Source organism: Protomyctophum parallelum, assembly GCF_964188405.1.
Source record: "Protomyctophum parallelum genome assembly, chromosome: 2".
In the NCBI taxonomy this organism is placed as follows: Eukaryota; Metazoa; Chordata; class Actinopteri; order Myctophiformes; family Myctophidae; genus Protomyctophum; species Protomyctophum parallelum.
Window position 1 is genome coordinate 10678467 of NC_139699.1, and position 23615 is coordinate 10702081.

Genomic DNA, 23615 nt, shown 5'->3' on the forward strand with positions numbered 1-23615 from the left:
TGAACAGACCTGTGTGTGTACTGCCGTCTGTCTGTACAGTATGTTGTGTGGCGTCGTCTGGTACTGTACACAGTGTTGTGGAAAGGACTTTCCCCTTGGGGGACCATAATAACATCTAAAGTCTAACTGCGGACAACAAGGAATCCCATTCAATCTTTGGGCATTTGGGAAATATTCTTTTTATCACAAAATCAATTGTGATGGACTAGTCAAAGGAGACGTTTAATTGTGTGTGTTTGTGTAACATAGATTGATATTGTCGCTGTCAGGAAGAAACCAAGCAGGGGGTGGTACTTGTAAGAAATCACCAAAATGTGGCTTTTTGTGATTTTTGTTTTTGAATTTTGGCGTGGTATAAGGTTTTCAAAAAGCTGTGCAAATGCGTCGGGAACGCCCCCTAGTGGTCTGTTAGCACAGACTCAAATGTTAGATAGTATAGGTATGGTTGAAAACAAAAATAATAAATAGATTTTTCAATGGATTCTGTTACAAGTGGGTGTGCTAAATAAAATTTTACAATTTTATGAAAAACATGTAGAAAGGCATCGTTTTCAAGATGGCGTCCACGATGGCTGCCGGGAGCTTAAAATGGCTATGGTTTCATTGCAAACCGACCACTAGGGGGCGAGCCAAATTAGTTTGCGATGGTTTATTGTTATGATTTTTTACATATGAAATACCAGATAATAGCCATTTTACCTCCCGGCAGCCATAACGTTAAAAAAATCATCAACACTTATGCACTTGGTAACTGCTTTTTGGATTTTCAGATGCTGTTAGGTTAGGTTTTCAAAAAACGGCTGGTCGGTTTGCAATGAAACAATAGGCATTTTAAGCTCCCGGATGAAAAACGATGCCTTTCTAGAAGTTTGTTTTTCGTATGCTAACGAAGTTTTGGACATGCAGTACAAGGTTTCTGCCAGATATCGACAACATAATCTTCCTCTCTATCCAGCAGTCAGCCACAACCAGAGGTTGGGTTATTGTGCAAACAGGACATTGATTGTCGGCAGGCCACTTTGTTGAAGCCAATTAAGAGTGTATAAATGCTTCTATAGAATGTTTATTGAAGAGGTTCCAACATGCACAACGGGTTTCCCGTCTTCAGTCATTGCTCACCCAGCCGTCAGCGTCCACAGGTTTGATGTTGTGCAGAAGGACCTCCTCACAGTTTCCGTACTCGCTGAAGACGACCACGGCCGTCGAGCCTGATGGATGCACAGCGTCTATTCTGGCCCGGTAGAACTTTGGACACGTGAGAGAGAGAGAGACGACATCATCAGTCCTCAAATCACAATCATACCACTACTTAACACATTCTGACCTGAGATCAGATTAAAAAAATGTCTATTACATCCTGACAGTTTCATTATTAACCCATTCTGACCTGAGATCAGATAAAAAAAAATGTCAGTCGTTCTTCGATTATTCAAAAATAGCAGACCTACAAGCTCGTATCGCGCCACTCGGTGGCGCGATATGAGCTTGTAGATCTGCTATTTTTCAATAGCTAAAACATGACATGATGCTGACACCAAAATGGGTGCCCGGTCAGAATGGGTTAATTCAAAATAGGGATGCACCGAAAGGGAAATTCTTCACTATTATGGGTCCATAAAACATTTATTCAGCTCTTTTGAATGCATTAATTGCATATATTGATATATTTTCTGCCTATTCGGGCCGAAAACGAATAGGCCGAAAATGCATTTTTTTGCCATTTTCTGCCGAATACTTTCTGCGGCCGAATATTCGGTGCATCACTAATTCAAATTGAATTAAACATGCTACAACGACCCCTTCAGAACCACTGAATGAACACTACTATTAGAATTCAGGCATTTGTGAAATAGCAAACATGTTGTGCTACAAATCTACGATAGAAGGTGGACACATCAAACCTAGCATCTGCCTATTAGTGTCTGATGACAAACACACAGTCCTCAGACTCCTCATGTAATTAATATCCAACATCGACCGTGGGAAACAAATCCCATCATAATACATCTTAGTAGTCATATGATCATATCACAGGCTATTGTTTTCTTGAATCAGATTCTCTGACATGAATTAGACTGAACAGTTCCAGGCATCCCTATGTATGTATAGAGTATGCACATGCATGCTTTTCCCATCAGGACACGCCCCCCCTCATATAGACTGAGTGGCAGAACATTGAGCAGCGTGGAGTGTTGGAGTTTGGAAGCGCTCGTTGGAAATCACTCAACCGTCCTGCGTACCACCTGTTTCTAAATGTCACATAATGCAGGAGGCAGCAACATGTTGTGTTATTGAAAACAAGCACTTCCAAACTCTGACACTTCAGATCAGAAGTCAAATGCAGGGCATTTCTTGACAGAAAGTAGCTCATATTCAACACCACATTCTATGGTGGATTTTCATGACACAAAAACTTGTTTTTCGTTCAGTTGTAATGTTGGTGAGTTTAACATTGTTTAATGCAATCAGAAAGGACTTTTCTGTTTGGATGAATGGGCTGTCAAGGCCTGCAGAAAGTAGTTTTTTCCGCATAACTTCCAGGTACGATGATGTCACACGCATACCCTCTATTCACAAAGTTTACTAAAATTATATGGGGGAGAAAATGCAAAACAGCAATGCAATCTGTAGACAGCCAACTCTTTACTCTACCTTGCTATCCTCCCAGTAAAGTGCCAAACAGTGGTCTCCAGGTTTCCAAAACTGCTCCATCATTTGACCTCTCTCCGAACCCTTTGGACCTTGACCTCTGCCTTGCCCTTGCCTCTTTTTAGGTCCAGCGTTCTGAGAGGTGTTGTTCTTCTTGTAGAGCTCCTCCTTGTGGGGAGGAGGACCAGACGAGTTCTCCTTGTGGGGAGGAGGAGGACCGGATGAGTTCATTAGCTTAATGGGCCCAGTCCTTTTGTGCTCCAAGTGTCCATTCTGGAGGTGAGGAGCGTCACCCCCTGCCGGGACATCCTTGGACGCTCCCACCGCCTGGATGTCTTTGGACCCTCCCCCTGCCTGGATGTCTTTGGACCCTCCCCCTGGTTGGGCCGAGGCGGGCCACGAGGTACAGTTCAACAGGCCCAGGTTAGGAGTTAGGCTAACCCTTTGGTGGTCAAGGTGGCCAGAGAAGGGCCGGTCATTCCTGCCCCTCCTCCTGTTGTTGTTGGTGTGGTCCTCATTTCTGCTCTCTGCTCGCCTAGAGCCTCCTCTTCCATCTGGTGCGTTGGTGGTGGGGTGGTCCTCATTTCTGCTCTCTGCTCGCCTAGAGCCTCCTCTTCCATCTGGTGCGTTGGTGGTGGGGTGGTCCTCATTTCTGCTCTCTGCTCGCCTAGAGCCTCCTCTTCCATCTGGTGCGTTGGTGGTGGGGTGGTCCTCATTTCTGCTCTCTGCTCGCCTGTAGCCTCCTCTTCCATCTGGTGCGTTGGTGGTGGGGTGGTCCTCATTTCTGCTCTCTGCTCGCCTGTAGCCTCCTCTTCCATCTGGTGCGTTGGTGGTGGGGTGGTCCTCATTTCTGCTCTCAGCTCGCCTAGAGCCTCCTCTTCCATCTGGTGTGTTGGTGGTGGGGTCCTCATTTCTGCTCTCTGCTCGCCTAGAGCCTCCTCTTCCATCTGGTGCGTTGGTGGTGGGGTCCTCATTTCTGCTCTCTGCTCCCCGCCTAGAGCCTCCTCTTCCATCTGGTGCGTTGGTGGTGGGGTCCTCATTTCTGCTCTCTGCTCCCCGCCTAGAGCCTCCTCTTCCATCTGGTGCGTTGGTGGTGGGGTCCTCATTTCTGCTCTCTGCTCCCCGCCTAGAGCCTCCTCTTCCATCTGGTGCGTTGGTGTCCTCATTTCTGCTCTCTGCCCGCCTGTAGCCCCCTCCTCTTCCATCCGGAGCGTTGCTAGTAGTGTCAGGTGCTTTAGACGTGGGTGCATTGTCTCTGGGCCCTCTCCGGTGTGGCTGTTCAAACAACGAGCTGTCTTTTGTGGCAGGGTGAAAGTTGCCGACCGTACCCCCACCACCGCCGTCTCCGTTTCGTGAGCGCTGGTGGAAAGGTCCAGCAGATTCCATCTGCGGCCGCGGTTCTTTTGAACGTGAGAACACGGAGAAGGACGGAGAGCCAGAGTGCTCGTCCGGCTGTGCCTCCCGCTTGTCATTCTGCCATCTGTCGTGCCCCCTACCACCACCACGGGACCCCCTCTCCCTCTCTTGGCCCTTCCAGGGTGCAGAGGAGGTGGAACTGGGCTCCTGGCCCGGTTTGGGAAAGTCCGTGTCCCTGTGGAAGCGGGGCGGTCTGTCGTTCCTTTGCTGTCTGTTGTCGTTTTGGAAAGAGAACTTGTTGTGTGATGAGAAGTCGTTGGAGTTGGAGGAGAAACCCATCCTACCGTCCTGGTATCTCTGAGGTGGTTGACTCTTTGGCTCTAAGAAACAACCACAGAAGAGGAAGAATGTGTACATGTAAGACTAGAAAATTGACAAGGTTACATTTATAGGGCGATACAGAAAGTTTCTTTATTAGACCAATACATTATGTTGCATTCTTTCTTACAGGTTGCATTCTTGTGTGCCCACTTAAACCCATTTTGGCCTGACGTTGAAATTTTAAAAAAAATCTTCTAAATTATGACAGTTTTCTGAAATACCTACGTTTCTGTATCAGTGGTGCTCAATATTCAATATCAACCGACCCCCATCTGCAAATATGTTGTTCCAGGGACCCCCCAGAAACAAAGATTTGAGTAAAAAAAAGAATATATTCAAAGATCTGCACCACATTTTCACCATTTTTCAAAAGTAGCAGATCTACAAGTTTGCTGAACTTGTAGATCTGCTATTTTCCATTAGCTAAAGTATAACACAATGCTTCAAACACCAAAATGGGTTCCCGCCCAAAATGGGCCCCACTTACATCCATTATCCAGAAGCTGTAGCCAAACCAGTGCTGGTGATTTAGTGACATGTCTGAATTTGAAACGGTATTAATGCCCTCGGCACAAACTGCCACCTGTCTGGGCAAGGTGGGCATTATGGTGACACTCCTCAGTTATCATCATACCGTAGTTAAGGACATTACCATTTTATATCGCCCACTTGGTTACTATACTATACTGTAACATCATTTGCTCTTTTAACTTTGTGAACGTTGTGCCTCAACACTGGTTTCACACACACACACACACACACACGCGCGTGTGTGTGTGTGGGGGTGTGTGTGTGCATCAAGAATCAAGACTTATATTTTAGAACAGAGGAGACATTCACATTAAGACTTAATAGAATTAAAATGATGTGAAGCCTGCAGAGCTATAGTTAAGGCCGACAACTCAACGCAGCGCCTACTCCTACAGAGGTGACGATCACTGAGTCACATGAACTCTTCATCTGACCGGGTTGGGCCATTTAAACCTTCCTGCTTACCTGACCATTCCTTGGCTGCCCTGCTGTGCTGTTCTGCTGCTGCTCGCTGTGCTCTACTATTGGCTGCTCTCCTGTGCTGCCCTATCAAGGTTTGCAATCCCTCCGCCTCCCTAGCATCGACCCGTGGGCTCTGATTCCATGATCCCCTTTTGGGTCTCTCTAGTTCATTCCCCGTCATATGTGACCAGATTTGACTGAGGGACTGCCATCACGCAAATTACAGCTTTTCACCAGAGGAGAAAAACTTTTTTTTTTAATCAAAATGAGATAAAAGCACAGGCAGACTCTTCACATACTAGAGCATGTCTGAAATAAGTGTCAGAGCTGAAATCGACATGTAAATATGACAAAACATGTAGCTAGGTGTAATGTTAGAGACCACAGAAGTGAACCTTTCAAGTCTGTTTTCTCAACTCGCTGTTTTCTGCAAGACATTACCGTACTCTATAAGCCAGATCTCCAAAACGGGTGGGTCAAACTGAACAACCAATATGAAGCTATGATTCACTGCTTTCATATGACATGAAAAAATGAAAATTCCAAAAAATCCAATGGCAGTCCCTCAGTCAAATTTAGTCACATCTATTTGGCAGATCATTTATTTATTAGAGATATTTTCATGCTTGCATGAAACGAATGAATTTGGACACCTTCCTGCCAAAATATGTATACTTGCTTATGCGAATATAGATCAATGCGCAAATCATTTATCAAATCATTTATGCTCATTTTAATTCAAGAAAACAAAAATATGGATATTCTGAAGGTAGGGGGCAAATACACTTTTTGGCGAAGAACTTCCAATATCCCTCTTGCTGGGGGATTCCAGCAAAAAATGCCCTTTGCTGGAAATCTCACGCCTCCATCAGTTTCTTTTTTTTTTAAAGTTTTTTTATTGTTTGTTTGAAGGGACAGACAGTAGGCTGAGAGGAAACGGGAGAGAGATGGGGGGAAGACATGCAGTAAAGGCCGTGTCGGGCTCGGGAGTCGAACCCGCGGCACACTGCGACTGGATTACCAGTCGGGTGCCCAGACGGTTACGCCACCGCCTGGGCCATCAGGACAAAGTTAATTAGGCGTGTTATTACCAATCAGAAAAACCATGTCACCCACCATCGACGGAGAACGCTCCCATTTTGGATTCCAGGAAGTCAAAGAGAGTGCTGGGTCCAGAGGGCCTGCCTCCCTCCCTTCCTCCCTCCTCCTCATCCTCCATCCGGGACCGTCCTCTCCCCCGACCTCTTCCTGGAAAAACACAATAAAAAACAAATCAGACCGGTCTGAACTGAGTGATGCTGTACTGTACAAGCTCTCCTCCCTGTCCTCTGTGTGTGTGTGTGTGTGTGTGTGTGTGTGTGTGTGAGAGTGTGTGTGTGTGTGTGTGTGTGTGTATGTGTGTGTTAGGCTGCGCAACAGTGACACCGTTGTGCACAACAGAGAATGTTCCTATTCCTGGTTGTAGGATATTTTGTTCAGTATAAAGCCAGATTATTACCGGTGTGTGTGTGTGTGTGTGTGTGTGTGTGTGAGTGTGTGAGTGTGTGTGTGTGTGTGTGTGTGTGTGTGTGTGTGTGTGTGTGTGTGTGTGTGTGTGTACCTCTAGGTGGCGGCCTGCTGGGCTCTATGGGTGGTGTGGGAGAGGGTCGGTTTCCAGTGGCTCCGCTCAGCAGGCTGTTGAGAGCCACTTCCAGGTTGTTGTTGTTCTCCATCAGGGCCTGGCGCCCAGCCTCTCTGTTAAAGCCCATCTCCATGATGTCTCTCAGAGCCCGCTCGTCCACCTGTGTACCCACATTGGAGATATTATTACATACTGGAAAGTTACGAGGGAGTGGAGGAACAGTTTAAATTGAAAAGAAGAAGAAAAAAGGCACATTAATACATCGTCACTGTCAGGCAAAACCTTGGAACCGTTTTCAGGAAACGGAAAGGACTCTGTGTTCCAATGGGTTCAATGTAGTTATTTAGTCAAGTTTTCATTGGTTAAACTAGGAAAAAAAAGACGCCAAAAATGTGGGCCTGGCATTTAATGCCTTGATGTGATAATATAAAGTCTGACCTAACATTATTATATACATACATGTCCATCGCTTCAGTTCATTCATTCATTTCTGTCAGTCATTGCAGTGGGTGACAGGACATAATTTGATAGGTAATCAAATGTGGTGCAACACTACGATATGTGGATATATGGTTTTGACAAATGACTGATACCTTTGTATGCCACACACACACACTGCCAAAGCTTCCTCTTGCTCGGAGGCAATAGCCAAAACCACTGAGCAATATTTTGTGCCAAGTTTGGCCAATTGAATAGATAACGGTATATATATTGGATATTTATAATCCTCACAGACAGAACTAGTCATGTCAATATAGTAGGTGAAACGTTTCAATGTTTTTCAAAAATAGCCAATCTACTATATTATGAACTTGTAGATTGGCTATTTTGGGGTTCAGTGTCTTGCCCAAGGACCCTTTGACATGTAGACAGCAGGAGCCGGGATTCGAACCGTCGACCAATGGATCATTGGACGACCTGCTCTACCTCCTGAGCCACAGTCGCCCCTTACAAGGTAACTCAAAATCTAATGGTTGGATTGCGGTGAAACACTTCAGTGTTTTCATGTCCCCTCCTGGTATCGCTTCAGCTCGCTTGGAATCTCGATTATCGATGGATGTGATTAACCCATTCTGACCCGAGATCAGATTCATACGAGGTTTCCACTGGACAAACACTGGGTCTGATTAACCCATTCTGACCTGAGATCAGATTCTAAAAATGTCAGTCGCTCTTCGTTTTTTCAAAAATAGCAGACCTACAAGCTCGTATCGCGCCACTCGGTGGCGCGATATGAGCTTGTAGATCTGATATTTTTAAATAGCTAAAGCATAACATGATGCTGACACCAAAATGGGTGCCCGGTCAGAATGGGTTAACAAAAAAGTACCAGGTAATACTTTTTGCCGGACCATGCTAGTACCATGCGATGGAACGGCAACATTAATCGTGTTTTCAAAATCTACACGCTCACCCAGTTTAGTCCATGAATTCTTTAAGTTGAAAACGTGTGTGCACCATCACGCTGCCACCCAACCACGCTCACTGAGAAGCTTGGCAAGACTACTCAATCGTGACATATTTTTTAATGAGTATGGATAATAAGCAATTATGAAAGACTCGGGGAGCTGGATCCAGGGGCGAGACATGTGACTGATTAACATTTAGATTGTGACTGTGAGACTGACCCTATCCAACAGGCACAAAGGGAAGAGGAGGGGGAAAAAAAGAAAAAGGAACATTTAAAATTGCCTAGTATCTTTTAAATCTCGTATTCGGTAAGGATAAATTCAAGCTTCAGTAGTATAATAATTCATGACTGCTGCTGATGGAAACTTCTAGCATTTCTTTCCTCTTTCCAAATACATTGAAGCCGTGGTTTTTAAACCAGGCATTGCCTGAGATACACCAATGGGCAAGTACAGTAAAACGTACACTTTAAGGCACAGCTGTATTTGTAGCTACTGTTGCCAATCTACAAGCTCACAACGGATCGCTTATAAATAAAATTAAATAACCTTTCAAAATGTCCACTTATGACATGTCTGAAATAGGGACAGCAAGTTAAAACTTGAATAACTCAATCAATGGATACGGCTTCTCCCTCTAACATTGCCCTGTATTTTTTTTGTTTTATTGAAATTTTGCTCCTGAAATGATCTATTAATAACACAGATAATAGAACATGAAGGTCAATGGGTGAGAACGGAGAAGCAAAGCTTGACTGAGCTTGGGTCTGGCAGAGTAGATTTGGTTGGGCTTAGCGAATGGTTGATTGGGAAGTTTGAGTGCAAAGTCAGTAAATAAAACAGTAAATAAAAAAATAATTCACAACTATTTGTACAGTTGTATATATTGCAAACTTGTTGTGGTTGTCACAAAATTCCAAGAGACACCTGGACACCAGTGTGCCTCAGAGGAATACTGGACAACTCACCCCGGTGCGTGCCCGTTTTTCCTCCCGGAATTTTCCCCAGTGAGGGAGATAACTTTGTAATAATGCTATTTGTTTGTATTCTTTTTGGAAGAATATAAAAAATACTCCTGTGGAAAGGCTATATTATTTTACTTATATTGACCCTATAAACAATTTAGTATTATTTAGTATATGTAAGGTTTTTCACACTCAAATGGTACCTCGTCAGATAATCCCCACATATCCTACAACAACTTCTGTGAACAGACTTCACTGTAGTAGCTTTTCATAAATTATATTTGTACTTAGGCTGTCATGAAAGTTTATAGTTAGAGAAATTCAAAGTCCAGCCGTCTGCTGTCCAGCCTCTCCCACCCCTCACTGGGGAAAATTCTGGGAGGAAAACAGAAACGGTGTGAGTTGTCTTGTTACCCCTCAGAGACACCTGGACACCAGTGTGCCTCAGTCAACTAAACACTGTTTAGGTTTAGGAACCACTGCATTAATCAGACCAGTGTGTGTCCTAGTGGAAACATCGCATGAATCTGATCTCAGGTCAGAATGGGTTAAGTGAACATTACAAATTTGCACTGACTACTGACTTTCAGGTCAGCCCTAAAGTGTCGTATCTTCTCACCAGCTCGCGATAGTTTCCAACTTGTCTGCCTTCAGTCCTCTCGTCCCTCTCCTCGCCTCGGCGTGGCTTGAATGACTCGCGGCCGCGGTAGGAGGAGGACCCGACGCTGGTCAAGTTACCACCGGCATTCACGCCTCCACCGAAGGTACGGGGCGCCTGGAGAAAGGAGACAATGGATGGTTCTCAAAAACAACACCATGTCGTTTAGGATCTGGACTAGGCCAGAGTAATCTAGTAAGAGAGTGGCGACACTAGCGTTGACTCCCATTGTAAAAATGGAATGCGGAAGTGCTAATTCTATCTCAATGGGATAGTTCCAATGTTTGGAACTATAGCCCATAGCACCCGCTTTGCGGCGAGATAAAAGCGTGTCGCCACCCTCTTACTATTCCACTCGGGACTAGGCATAGAGCAATAATGCTAAATTGCTTTTCCTGATTCTATTCTCCATAATTCCAGTACTTGCAGTAGTACCAGGTACTATGTAATGTATCACTGTCTGAACATCAAAGTATCAAAATACCTGGTATTTTACACAAAATGAATCTGCATTGTTAACTTCAATTCTAAAAGTTCAAGTAACATTAACTAAAAAGTTAAATAAAAACTGCCTTTTAAATGAAACACTGAGGAAAGTGTGGTTGTTTTATGTCTAAAGTGGGATACATCCTCCAACAGAGAGGCAATACCTACAGAATACGTTCTTGTACCTCCGACTAGATGGAGAAAGTTCAGACAGAACGTTGTGTGGGATTGGTCGGATGTTTAAAGTGGGCGTGATATATTTAGTTTTGTTTCTGCATTCTGCTCAGGGCATGATTCTCTTCTTTTTTAGCGCATTAAGGGGTGCGGCCCGTTCGGAAAAATCGGTGAATGACACAGAAAAAAAGTCTGCAGTACATTGACAAAGCTAATGTAGAGAACTACGGTACATCAGTGTACGCTCCTACCCTGACACGCTCAACAAGAAGGTACAGTTGCTCAAGTACTTCCATGGCTACTTCCGCGAGCACCTTCTCAAGGCCGGTGCCAACATGGCACGTAGAGGTAAGGTAATTATATTTATAAAGCGCCTTTCAAAACAGTTGTTACAAGGTGCTGTACAATAAAATAATAGGAATAAAACAAGAACATCACAATCAAAGATAAACCAGCAATGAAATAAGAAACAAAGCAGCAAAGACAGTACCTAGAAATAGATAAAATAGAACAGTACATAGAAATCAACAAAACATTGAAATAATCACTGGAGCAAACCAAAATGTTTGCGGTACAAATTAGTTTTTAGTAGCTTCTTAAAGATCTCAACAGACTCTCAAGTAGAGTGGTATGTCATTCCACAGTGTACGTAGGTGCAACAAATGAGTAAGCTCGATCTCCTTTGGTTCGCAGCTTAGTGGCGGGGATAATGAGAAGACCTTTGTCTGAAGACCTAAGGTGTCTCATTTAAGAGAGATTTATAAGTAATTAATACAAATTTAAATTGAATTCTGGAGTCGATTGGTAGCCAGTGGAAGGCCGCAAGCACAGGAGTAATGTGTGACCTTCTTTGTGTGTTGGTTAACAGTCTAGCAGCCGCATTCTGCACAAGTTGGAGGCGGTGTATAGAGGAGTGACTCCATGTTGTAAACAAGGAATTACAATAGTCCAGGCGGGACAGAACAAAAGCGTGGATACGTTTTTCCAGGTCTTGTGGTGTCAATAACGTCTTAATTTTGGCAGAGACGGTGACAAGCTGGCACGCCTGCCCTATACTACCTCTCCCACTGGTTCAGGGCCAAGAAGGCCATCGCGTTACACCTGTCTTAACGGCACAGTCCAGATTAACTTCAAGGACCACGCCGAGCTGATCCGATGCCCCCTGATGGGTGCTGTGTGACTGTGTGAATGAGAAGCAAGTCTTCCGCACCTTCAAGCTGTCCTCAAGCTGGAGGAGCTTGGCTGCTGCAGGGTTTTGATTTGATTAAGGCCTGATTAGCTCAGTCGGTAGAGCATGAGACTCTTAAGAGTGCCAATTCTATAACGGTTGCAACAATAACAATTGCAGAACCAATTATAGCAAAATGAGGGAGGTGGTGGGTCAGTATTAGAATATAAATCACTAAAGGAATCAGTAAATAACTTTAACTGTAATTTATTAAAGATGGAGTGCCACAATCTTTTGTATTTTTCCAGTTTTTCACGTGTCTATGAGGTGACAGTACTTCATTAGACACCCTCGAGTAGTTTTCGAGATAACGACTCAGAGAAAGGGGATATATATATATATAGTATATATATACACACCTCTTTGGTCTTGGCCACCTCAGCAATGGCTGCTATCCGCTGCTTTTCAAACTCATCGTTCTCGTCTGCGGTCTTGGCGGTGCTGGTGCTCTGCAGCGTCTTCCTCTGGTCCAGTTCCCTGCTGTCCACTTCATCCCTCCTCGCACATTTCTACAGGAAAACGGAGCATGACATATATAACTAATATAATCTGTATAACCCCCCTTTTTTCTTTTGTCAATGGTGGTTGGTGCTGGGGTTTGGGGGTAGGATTTTTTTTAAATGAGGCAAGGCAAGCCACTGACTGTAGTTGGTAAAGAATTTTGAATTATGTTTTATGTGCATTTTTTTTTATGCCTGTACCTGTGCCTTTCATCTAAAAATGAAATAAAAATGTAAAAAAAAATTGAAAATACAAAAAGGTAACGGAGAGGGACAGTCACACCATCAATCATGTGGATTGAGCACATTTCTTTTTTCAGACCAAACATTCTGTCTTCGGTGCAAAGCAGCTTATTTATGAGTGACACGCTATAGGTTACAATGCGGTACACTACGTTTTTCACTTTCTTTCTGTGTCCTTCAACCCCATCATTCCCATCACTCTGTATTCTGTTCACTTGAAATGTCACGAGTAAAAGGAAAAAGAAACGTGTTCCAGGAATAACAGTTGCTTATAGCCTACTTTAACCCATTCTGACCTGAGATCAGATTCATACGAGGTTTCCACTGGACACACACTGGTCTGATTAACCCATTCTGACCTGAGATCAGATTCTAGAAATGTCAGTCGCTCTTCGATTTTTCAAAAATAGCAGACCTACAAGCTCGTATCGCGCCACTCGGTGGCGCGATATGAGCTTGTAGATCTGCTATTTTTCCATAGCTAAAGCATAACATGATGCTAACACCAAAATGGGTGCCCGTTCAGAATGGGTTAATTCAAACATAAAATCGTCAGTAGGCTGTCAGTAAAACATAAATGTGGTGTATTATATATTATTAGTCGCGATAAAGTAAAATTAGTGAATTCAATTGAGCAACGGTAAGCAAAAAATAAAATAAAAATAAAGAATGGGTGTTATCAGCATCCATTAGAGCATTAAGCAACTAGTCGTCGACTAGTAAATCCACTTTCTCGATTTTGTAGGCCTCAAGATCAGGTAGATTATAGTTATAGTCACCAATGGACACAGTTTTTAAATGTACAAATATTTATTTCCCCCCCCCCCCCCCCTTTTCTTTTTTTTACATAATAGGTAGTTAAACAACTAGTCGACTAGTAAACTAGGCAACTAGTCGACTAGTAAAAATTATGACCTATGCCCTAAGACCTATGCCCTATGCCCTATGCCCTATGACCTATGCCCTAGCATCCATCTCACCTGTCCGAATGGCACAAAGGGAGGAGGTCCACCTTCTGCACCAATGTTGCTCCTGCTGTGTTTGGCCAGGCTCTGGAGCGCACAGTGAAAACACAGTAAAAACACAGTGAAAACACAGTGAAAACACAGTAAAAACACAGTAAAACAGTGAAAACACAGTAAAACACAGTAAAACAGTGAAAACACAGTAAAAACACAGTGAAAACACACTGTAAAAACACAGTAAAACACAGTGAAAACACAGTAAAACACAGTAAAAACACAGTGAAAAAACACAGTGAAAACACAGTGAAAACACAGTAAAAACACAGTGAAAACACAGTGAAAACACAGTAAAACAGTGAAAACACAGTAAAACGCAGTGAAAACACAGTAAAAACACAGTGAAAACACAGTAAAAACACAGTGAAAACACAGTGAAAACACAGTGAAAACACAGTGAAAACATGCGAGTCAGTGATCACACACACTAGTATTACCATTGTAGAATGAAGATACACATCAGACTGAACACCAGCGTTGTTTTTGGCAGCAAAATTCTATTTTAGTTTTAGTCATAGTCTCTTGAATGGCTTTCATTTAGTTTTAGTCACATCTTAGTCATGTTTTAGTGTGAAGTGTAGTTTTAGTCGACTAAATGTGTTTTGGCGGGCCTTGATGCCGTCGTAATGACTGATTTTACACTTGCTGAAAATAGCCGATCTACAAGCTTGAATGTAGATCGTCTATTTTCAGCATGCAACCAATTGTAAAATGACTTATACTGGATCTCTTGTCCACTAGTCCCTTTCTAACATTTTAGTCTAGTTTTTATTTGTTGACAAAATCGACAGTGTATTTAGTCTTAGTTTTAGTCATCATGGCTTAGTTTTCATTTAGTTATGATGTAGTTTTCGTCAGTGAAAAAAGGTAGTCGACGGACATTTTTCGTCATAGCTTTAGTCGAGGAAAACAACACTGCTGAACACTCTGCTTCATTTTCATGAACACCACATGTAATAGTCCAGGTGAATGATATGAATGAACATTCAAACAAACAAGCATGGCTGTTGCCAGTTTACACTACAGCTGTCAATTAGCCAGCTATTTTATGCACAAATATAACGGTATGTTGTTGTACCCCGATACATGATTTATTACACTTTAGATGAAGTACACATTATAATGCCTTTTTAAATTGTATTATTATTTTTTTACCTAATGTAAAGTGTAATAAATTCATACATTTTTAATATGTACTTTTGTCTACTACATTTATCTGGATTTCAGATAAGCGGCTTAGTGTGTGCCGCAGGCGGCGCCACCACCTCGTTTGTTTAACAGGTTTCAGCCGAGGTAAACTCAGTCACCAAATGTCACACCTCGTGTTTGTGATGTGAAATGACTGTAATGTCCTCGTGTTCAAATGACTGTAATGTCCTCGTGTTCAAATGACTGTAATGTCCTCGTGTTCAAATGACTGTAATGTCCTCGTGTTCAAATGACTGTAATGTCCTCGTGTTTGTGATGTGAAATGACTGTAATGTCCTCGTGTTTGTGATGTGAAATGACTGTAATGTCCTCGTGTTTGTGATGTGAAATGACTGTAATGTCCTCGTGTTTGTGATGTGAAATGACTGTAATGTCCTCGTGTTTGTGATGTGAAATGACTGTAATGTCCTCGTGTTCAAATGACTGTAATGTCCTCGTGTTCAAATGACTGTAATGTCCTCGTGTTCAAATGACTGTAATGTCCTCGTGTTTGTGATGTGAAATGACTGTAATGTCCTCGTGTTCAAATGACTGTAATGTCCTCGTGTTCAAATGACTGTAATGTCCTTGTGTTTGTGATGTGAAATGACTGTAATGTCCTCGTGTTCAAATTACTGTAATGTCCTCGTGTTCAAATGACTGTAATGTCCTCGTGTTCAAATGACTGTAATGTCCTTGTGTTTGTGATGTGAAATGACTGTAATGTCCTCGTGTTCAAATGACTGTAATGTCCTCGTGTTCAAATGACTGTAATGTCCTCGTGTTCAAATGACTGTAATGTCCTCGTGTTTGTGATGTGAAATGACTGAAATGTCCTCGTGTTCAAATGACTGTAATGTCCTCGTCTTCAAATGACTGTAACGTCCTCGTGTTCAAATGACTGTAATGCAGGGACAAATTAGCCATTGCCATCAGGGGCCCTTTGGGGAAATTGGACGGTGAGGTACTAGGTTTGACGGCCGTGAAAAGGGCTCCTGGGGCCCTTCATTGGCTGTTGAGTTTGTTAAATTTAGATTAAAAAGATGATAAAAACACAAAAATGTCACGTGCACGCGTGCTATGGGGGCCCTGCAAATATTACCCCTCATGGGGGTTAATCCGTCCCTGCTGTAATGTCCTCGTGTTCAAATGACTGTAATGTCCTCGTGTTCTTCTTTGTCAGAAAACATGATAAACGACTTCAGGTCGATCCAATGTGCTCAGTAGCACCGCCGCAGTGGGCCAAAGGCTCCATTGTTTAAAACTTTAAACCCATTCTGACCTGAGATCAGATTCTTAAAAATGTCTTCTACATCCTGACAGTTTTCTGAAAAAGCTTTGTTTCTATGTCAGTCGTACAAGCTCGTAGCGCGCCACGCTATGAGCTTGTAGATCTGCTATTTTTCAATAGCTAAAGCATAATGCTAACACCAAAAGGGGTTCCCGCCCAAAATGTGTTAAGCTTGCAATTGACGAATTATAATGAAGATAAACAGCTCCCTCACCCTCTGTAGTTCAGAATTATAATGAAAATAAACAGCTCCCTCACCCTCTGTAGTTCTAATTATAATGAAAATAAACAGCTCCCTCACCCTCTGTAGTTAATAAATAAACAGCTCCCTCACCCTCTGTAGTTCTAATTATAATGAAAATAAACAGCTCCCTCACCCTCTGTAGTTCTAATGAAAATAAACAGCTCCCTCACCCTCTGTAGTTCCCATTTCTCCACCATGTGGTCAACCTCTCCTCCCAGGACGGAGATCTTGGAATCGTCCAGGAGCAGAAGACCATTTTTAACTTCAACCGTACCGAGGAGCTTCAGCTTTGTTCCAGGAGGGGTGTTTAAACTGAAACACAGGCAATTTATACATTTGTGTTAAACAAAAAAAATATGTAATAAATAATAATGGTGCATTCATTAACCTGTATCCAAATCGCTTTACATTATATTCACGCAAACATTCTCCCACCGATTGCGGAGGAAACCATGTAACCACCATGGCACCACCAGTGTGTGGGTCAGCGGTGGCCGAACGGTTTGCGGAGCGGTCTTGATATCGGAAGGTCGCTATAGTTCGTATCCCCGGACCGTCACGTTAAAATGACCACCGCTGAAGTGCCCTTGAGCAAGGCATTGAACCCCTACCATGAAATGTTCTATGAGCAGGGCCTGGCTGTAAACAAGTTCTTGAGCTTAGTCCAGTTACCCTGCTGGGTAAAATATAGTAACTAACTAACTTTGCTCATCTGGTGCAGTTAGGGGTTCTGTGGTTTTCGTTCCTACAGAACTCCTAGCAGCGCACACCCCCCCCCCCCCCCCCCCCCCTCTGCCTCCCACTTCTTCTGCGTGTGTATAGTGTCAACACACACACAGAGATCAGAATCACATTTTAAATTTTTATTTATGTCCACATAATGAGAAGTACAGAAATACCATGTACAAAGGACATAAACACTGCCAGTGCAGTTTGACAGTGGGAGAGCAGCCAGTTACAACGTGCATGGACGGCAAAGCATCGTTACATACAGTACAGCTGACCTGACACAGGGCAGCAGACATAACACACACACACGGGACAGTTTTGGTATGAAATTATTATAATTTAATAATTAGGGCTGCATCGCTTTGCACTGAATTATGAAAAGGACCGCAATGGGAAAAAGCCAGCCGCTGGCTCCCATCTGTTGAAGAGAGATAGATTTTCAAATTATATTGTTATTACGCCTAATTACATCACTTTGGCTAAAACGCTGAATCCCTGCTGATAAAGTAGGCCATGTACATAACTACAGACATTCATAACTACAGGCATTCATAACTACATACATTCATATCTACAGGCATTCATAACTACAGGCATTCATAACTACAGACATTAGTATAGCCTATACCGCATAGGAGTGTACAATTACATAGCCTACATTTAACAAACAAGCTTGATTGACATGGAAAAAGGGTCAGAATAACTAGGGGCGGAGGAGCAGGGCGTGCGGCGTGCGCTGCCCGGAGTGATGTAGAAACAAGTGCTCAAGCCTCAAGGTCACTTCGACACTAAGGCCGCATTCTCACCTCTGTATGTGTGTGTGTGTGTGTGTGTGTGTGTGTGTGTGTGTGTGTGTGTGTGTGTGTGTGTGTGTGTGTGTGTGCGCGCGCTTGCACTCACACACTGTTCTTTTGGGCACAGTGCACTAAGCGCAGACAGCAGCAGACAGTACTCTGTCGAGTGCCAACTTGCACACAAGTAGGCCATAAATGGTCTACTAGTGCCCAAGTACTGTCGACCGCTACGAACTTCCAAATCTCAGCCTCTCTGTAAAACATTGAAATGAAATACTAAAGTCGGGTTATAACTGGCTGTCAATGGTGACGTAATTATGATACGTTTCAATATTGGTTGGATAACAGGTAACGTATGTACTGTAAGTTGTAAGTTGAAGGTACTATACTGTGGTCTGTACTGTTTTTTCGTGTGTATGCTTGGTAGGGATATATACTGATGTCGATGGTAATTAATTAGGATATGTTTCAGTGTCGGGTGAATTAAAGGTAATGTCTGTATGTATGTAATCTGAAACCTATCTTTATTACATCACCATCAAAAGCCAGTTATAACCCGGCATTGATACATATCTTAATTACGTCACCGTCAATACCTACCAAGCATACACGTGCATTCGTACCAGCACGACCACAATACTTGCGTGCTCCGCTTGCGCATTTTGCGCAAGTAATTATCCGATGTTTATCCTCATTCGACCACGTCTGTCCACGGAAAGTGACATCTTTGCGCTGCATAAAATATGCCCTCTCCGTCTCCAACTGTGTTTACTCCGCATGAATGCACCTCACGTTAAATTTCCCTTATTTGATGCGACTGCATTCACACCTGCAGTGAATCGAAGTCAGGTGTGCTTTGAAGCGAAGCCCCTGTTTTTTTGGCGAAGTAGAATGCGGTTCTTTGATCTGCATCAGACTTCGATTGAGCCTTCACACACCTGCCAAACGAAGCGCGCTTTCCGACAATACGCAACATGATTAGTTATAATCGCAGTAAAGCATTCTGGTGTGAATGCAAGACCAGGACAAGCCAGGGATTGAACGGAGAAACCTTTTCCCAAGCTGCCGCTCTACCTCCAGAGCCACTGCCGCAATCCACCATTGCATAAACACTGCAACACCAACCTTAAAGGAGAATTCCATGCTAGAAGGCTTTCTTACCTTTCTTTGTAGTCGTTACGTCCCCACCAAAGAGGCCCAGGTTTTTTTGTGTGCAAAAACTTTTTATTGGCTATTTCCCCTACCATAAGCCCTCAATTAATTGCATTGAATTGAATGGGGCTATGGGGTGTTGTGCTAATTCGCTTATTTCCATCGAAATAAGTACGGTAGTAAAGTGTGCCGCTTGGGATATTATTTACATTATGAAGAGAGGATATATACAAAAAAAAAAAAAACGATGGAAATAAGAGAATTAGCACAACACCCCATAGCCCCATTCAATTCCCATTCAATTCAATGCAATTCATTTAGGGCTTATGGTAGGGGAAATAGCCAATAAGGAGCTTTTGCACAAAATAACACCTGGACCTCTTTGGTGGGGACGTAACGACTACAAATAAAAGTAGGAAAGCCTTTTAGTATGGAATTCACCTTTAACAAACTTTTATATATCAAAAGGGCCAGTCCCTTCCTCATCGTATCCCGCTATGCATACCATTATTCTAAATGACATGGAGCAGTGCCAGGGTAGAGGCGACATGAATAATCCCAGTCCCTCACACATCCTCACGTAAATTAACCTGTTCTGTACGGGAACCCCTTTTGGTGTTTTAACCAAGCATTATGTTATACTTTAGCTATTGAAAAATAGCAGATCGACAAGCTCATAGCGCGCTACGAGCTTGTAGGTCTGCCATTTTTGAAAAATTGTGAAAATGTTGCACAAATCTTTGAATATAATATTCTTTCAGAAGACTTTTTAAATTTATTTCGACGTCAGGCTTAAATGGATTAAACGCCCTTCTATTTCATCAGGCCCGATAAGGCCTGCGCGCCGTCTCTCATTAGGGAAGCACAGGGACTTAGAGGGATTTCCAGCTACTGATGCCGGATGCCAAAGCAGCAATTAGGGATTTCGCGACAAACCGCTGAGCTGGACAGACTCCGACAGAGAGAGGAGCCCTCAGGATAGTGGACAGTGTGGATATGAGGCACTCTGGAACTTTCCATGATCGTGGCACACATGCACAAATCGTGCAAACACACACTACTCACTCACTCTACTCAATCTTGCTACTTAATGCTTAATTCTCCTCTCGCTCTATCTCACACACTGATCAGGCTCCACCAGCTACATCCTGCTTGTAATCCATCTCATCCCTTCACACACACACACACACACACACACACACACACTCATGCAAAAAACGTGCACTATCTAGGAACAGTAACCAGTGTTGTTGTTGCTAGAGCTTGTCAGTGATCAGTGTGTGTGTGTGTGTGTGTGTGTGTAAGCACAGCTCATGAAGAGAGGATTTGTTCTGTTCGCCTCTCCTCTTCCTAACAGAAAGTCTGCGAAAGCTTTCTTGCCACTCCACCTGTACACAGTTTGCTAGTCACCATGGCAGCAGTCGCCATGGCCACCGTTTCCAGGGTTGGAGATGCCATTAGCATCACGGGAGTTGTTAGCTCTGATCAGCGGCCAACCAAGTGGAAATTGATGTTAAAATGGAAAATCGGGGCATGTGGTGGGATGAGGGTGTTGACTGAAGGGGGGTGTATGGGGGGCATTTGTGCGTCAACCATCAAGTAGGGTATGATCTACAAGCTCACAAAGTGTCGCAGCGCGACGCGTTGTGAGCTTGTAGATCGGCTATTTTCAGCATGCAACAAAGTGTAAAATGACTCTCTCTTGTCCACTAGTCCCTTCCTAACATTTTAGTCTAGTTTTTATTTGACGACGAAATTGTTTAGTTTTAGTCATCATAGCTTAGTTTTCATTTAGTTTCCATGTAGTTTTCCTCAGTGAAAAAAGGTAGTCGACGAACATTTCATGACATCAGTCATTCTCACCTGATCTTGGTCAGGTGTCTGACCTCCAGGCCTACACAGGTGGTGTGTCCATCGGTCATCTGTAGTCGCAGCATCCTGGGAGCTCCCGTAGACTCCTCGTGGTCTTTGGAGGCTGAGATGTTCCTCATCTTCTGGAGCTGAAGGACACATGGCCCTTCCAGCTGGCCAGATGCAAAGTGACAAAACAAACACAAATAATTAGTACAGGTAATTTAATTAACCCACAAAAGGTGTAATGAATACATACAGTAATTGCCTGGTTATTACAATATACTAATAGTAAAAAAAAAAAAACAGACTATGAAAATAAACGTGTTTGATTGTCAACGGTTAGTAAATTGTCAACTGTTTAGTAAAAACCCAAGACTGAGCTAAGTCAAAAGTGCAATGGAAGTAAAGACCCTGCCTGTTTGTAGCCAGACTAGAGGATTTGCGGCAAAGGTATCCAGATAGGTGTAGGGTCGCTCAGAGAAATAATATTACACTGGCAGATGGAGTTATGGAGTTGGGAGTACTGGCTTGCTGAAATGTCTTTTGTTGGCACTGATTGCTAGTGATGTTATGACAGGGCAGGGCAAGCTGAACCTTTCGGTACCGTTTGCTAGCATATCTGACTAGAATCTTTGATGACGGTTTGTTTGTTGTTCAGAGTTGGGAATATTTGCTAGCTTGGTTGCTTTGATACCGCTAATTTGTAAGCAGGGCAATTTTAGTTGGGCCAGGGAATCCACTGCATCTCACACACATGCCAGGTCAGAGATATAACTTAGTTTTTCTAGCCTAGCCAGTTCCTTTGAAATATGCGTTCTGATATTGTAGTCGTTAGCAGTTGTGCTGGCCTTAGGTTAGTTTTAACCCATTTAGACCTGAGGACGATTGTACAAATGTTTTCTAAATCCTGACAGTTTTATGAAAAACCTCATGGTTCTCAAACTATTTCATGTCAAGGAGCCCTATAATTAACTGTATTTGTCCGTTCAAAGATTTGTGCCACATTTTTCGCGATTTTTCAAAAATAGCAGACCTACAAGTTGAGCTTGTAGATCTGCTATTTTTCAATAGTTAAGGTATAACATAATGCTTTAAAACACCAAAATGGGTTAAAGTGTAATAGTGCTGTATGAGCAGACGTAGAGGTGATGGTTCCGAGATGCCGGACTGAGCCTTCTGTGTAATGGACCCAGTCAACAGAACTTCTGTGTCATGGACCCAGTCAACAGAACTTCTGTGTCATGGACCCAGTCAACAGAACTTCTGTGTCATGGACCCAGTCAACAGAACTTCTGTGTCATGGACCCAGTCAACAGAACATCCGTTAAGAGGAAGAGGAAGGTGCCCATCTGATGAGGACACCATATGATAGATTCACAAAATAACGGCTACCTTGCATTCAGAATTCATAGGTGTGGAGCTCACATTAACCCATTTTGGGCGGGAACCCCTGTTGGTGTTTTTAAATATTATGTTACACTTTAGCTATTGAAAAATAGCAGATCTACAAGCTCATAGTGCGGCACCGAGTGCCGCGCTACGAGCTTGTAGGTCTGCTATTTTTTGAAAAATCGTGAAAATCTGGCACAAATCTTTGAATTTTTTTTTTTCAACGTGAACGTTTTTAATTCAAATCTTTGCTTCTGCATAGGGGGGGGGGGGTCCCTGGAACAACGTATTTTCAGATGGGGGGGGGGTCGCCCTACACATCATCATCATCATCATCATACTATAATTCTAACAATGTCTGTCTGTGTGTCAGAGCCGTAGTGTCAGAGCCGTAGCTCCTCATTGCCTGCACCAATCACTCCCACTTTTCACACAGTGAATGAATATGGAGGGCGTAACGAAGCCCTTTTTTTGATTTGACACATTAATGATTATTAATGCATTTATTAGTGAATTAAAAACGCACCAGGCGCAGTACCCCCCGCGGGGGGCAAATATCTCACAACGGGTAAGGGCTAGTACATATAATTCTGTGGGTCCTTGACATGAAAACTGTCAGGATTTAGAAGATATTTCTAGGATCTTCTCTCAGGTCTAAATGGGTTAAGTTAGGTGAGCTGTGATTGGTGACACCTGTCACATGGTCCAGTAGAGTTATGACGGCAGAGCCTACAGTAACTACAGTAAGCACTGGTGGGTTAGCAGTACACTATTCAACATCTGTATGGAGGCTACAGTAACTACAGTAACCACTGGTGGGTTAGCAGTACACTATTCAACATCTGTATGGAGGCTTCCGACAGAATGTTCACTAAAATTCTGGTGAAGGTTCTGACATTTCATCAATACATTTATATCAAGAAAAGAAAACGATACACATTTATAGACAGAATCAGATACTCAGATCTTTCTAAAATGGAGATCATCCCACATTGCATATCTACGGGAGAGAGACTTGTCTGGGTCTTACATTTAACTTTAGCTTCACCTTGGATTCACTTACAATTGCAATTCAAACGGATTATAGTAAGTCAAGATATATGTGAGCTGATCTAATTGAATCGATTTTTGTAAAGGCATTAAGGCACTGCTGTACCCGAGGAAAAGAGATAAAACTAAACTAAACAGAAACATAGTGTAATATGGGCTGTAAAAGAGAAGTATTAACCCATTTAGACCCGAGGACGATTCTACACATGTCTTCTAAATCCTGACAGTTTTCTGAAAAA

General features: G+C 43.0%; 1 protein-coding gene across 2 annotated transcripts in view; it reads right to left on the reverse strand.

Annotated features, from left to right (window-relative positions):
* tdrd3 (tudor domain containing 3) overlaps positions 1 to 23615 on the reverse strand; it is a 35835-nt gene that overhangs the window by 3790 nt on the left and 8430 nt on the right. For both annotated transcript variants that reach the window (XM_083759154.1, XM_083759153.1), the window contains exons 4-12: positions 20947 to 21107; positions 16579 to 16720; positions 13644 to 13715; positions 12280 to 12429; positions 9994 to 10149; positions 6980 to 7160; positions 6496 to 6627; positions 2653 to 4385; positions 1120 to 1245 (exon numbers count right to left, since the gene is read on the reverse strand). In XM_083759154.1, coding sequence (XP_083615280.1) covers positions 1120 to 1245; positions 2653 to 4385; positions 6496 to 6627; positions 6980 to 7160; positions 9994 to 10149; positions 12280 to 12429; positions 13644 to 13715; positions 16579 to 16720; positions 20947 to 21107 — 2853 coding nt within the window. The remainder of the gene's footprint in view (positions 1 to 1119; positions 1246 to 2652; positions 4386 to 6495; positions 6628 to 6979; positions 7161 to 9993; positions 10150 to 12279; positions 12430 to 13643; positions 13716 to 16578; positions 16721 to 20946; positions 21108 to 23615) is intronic.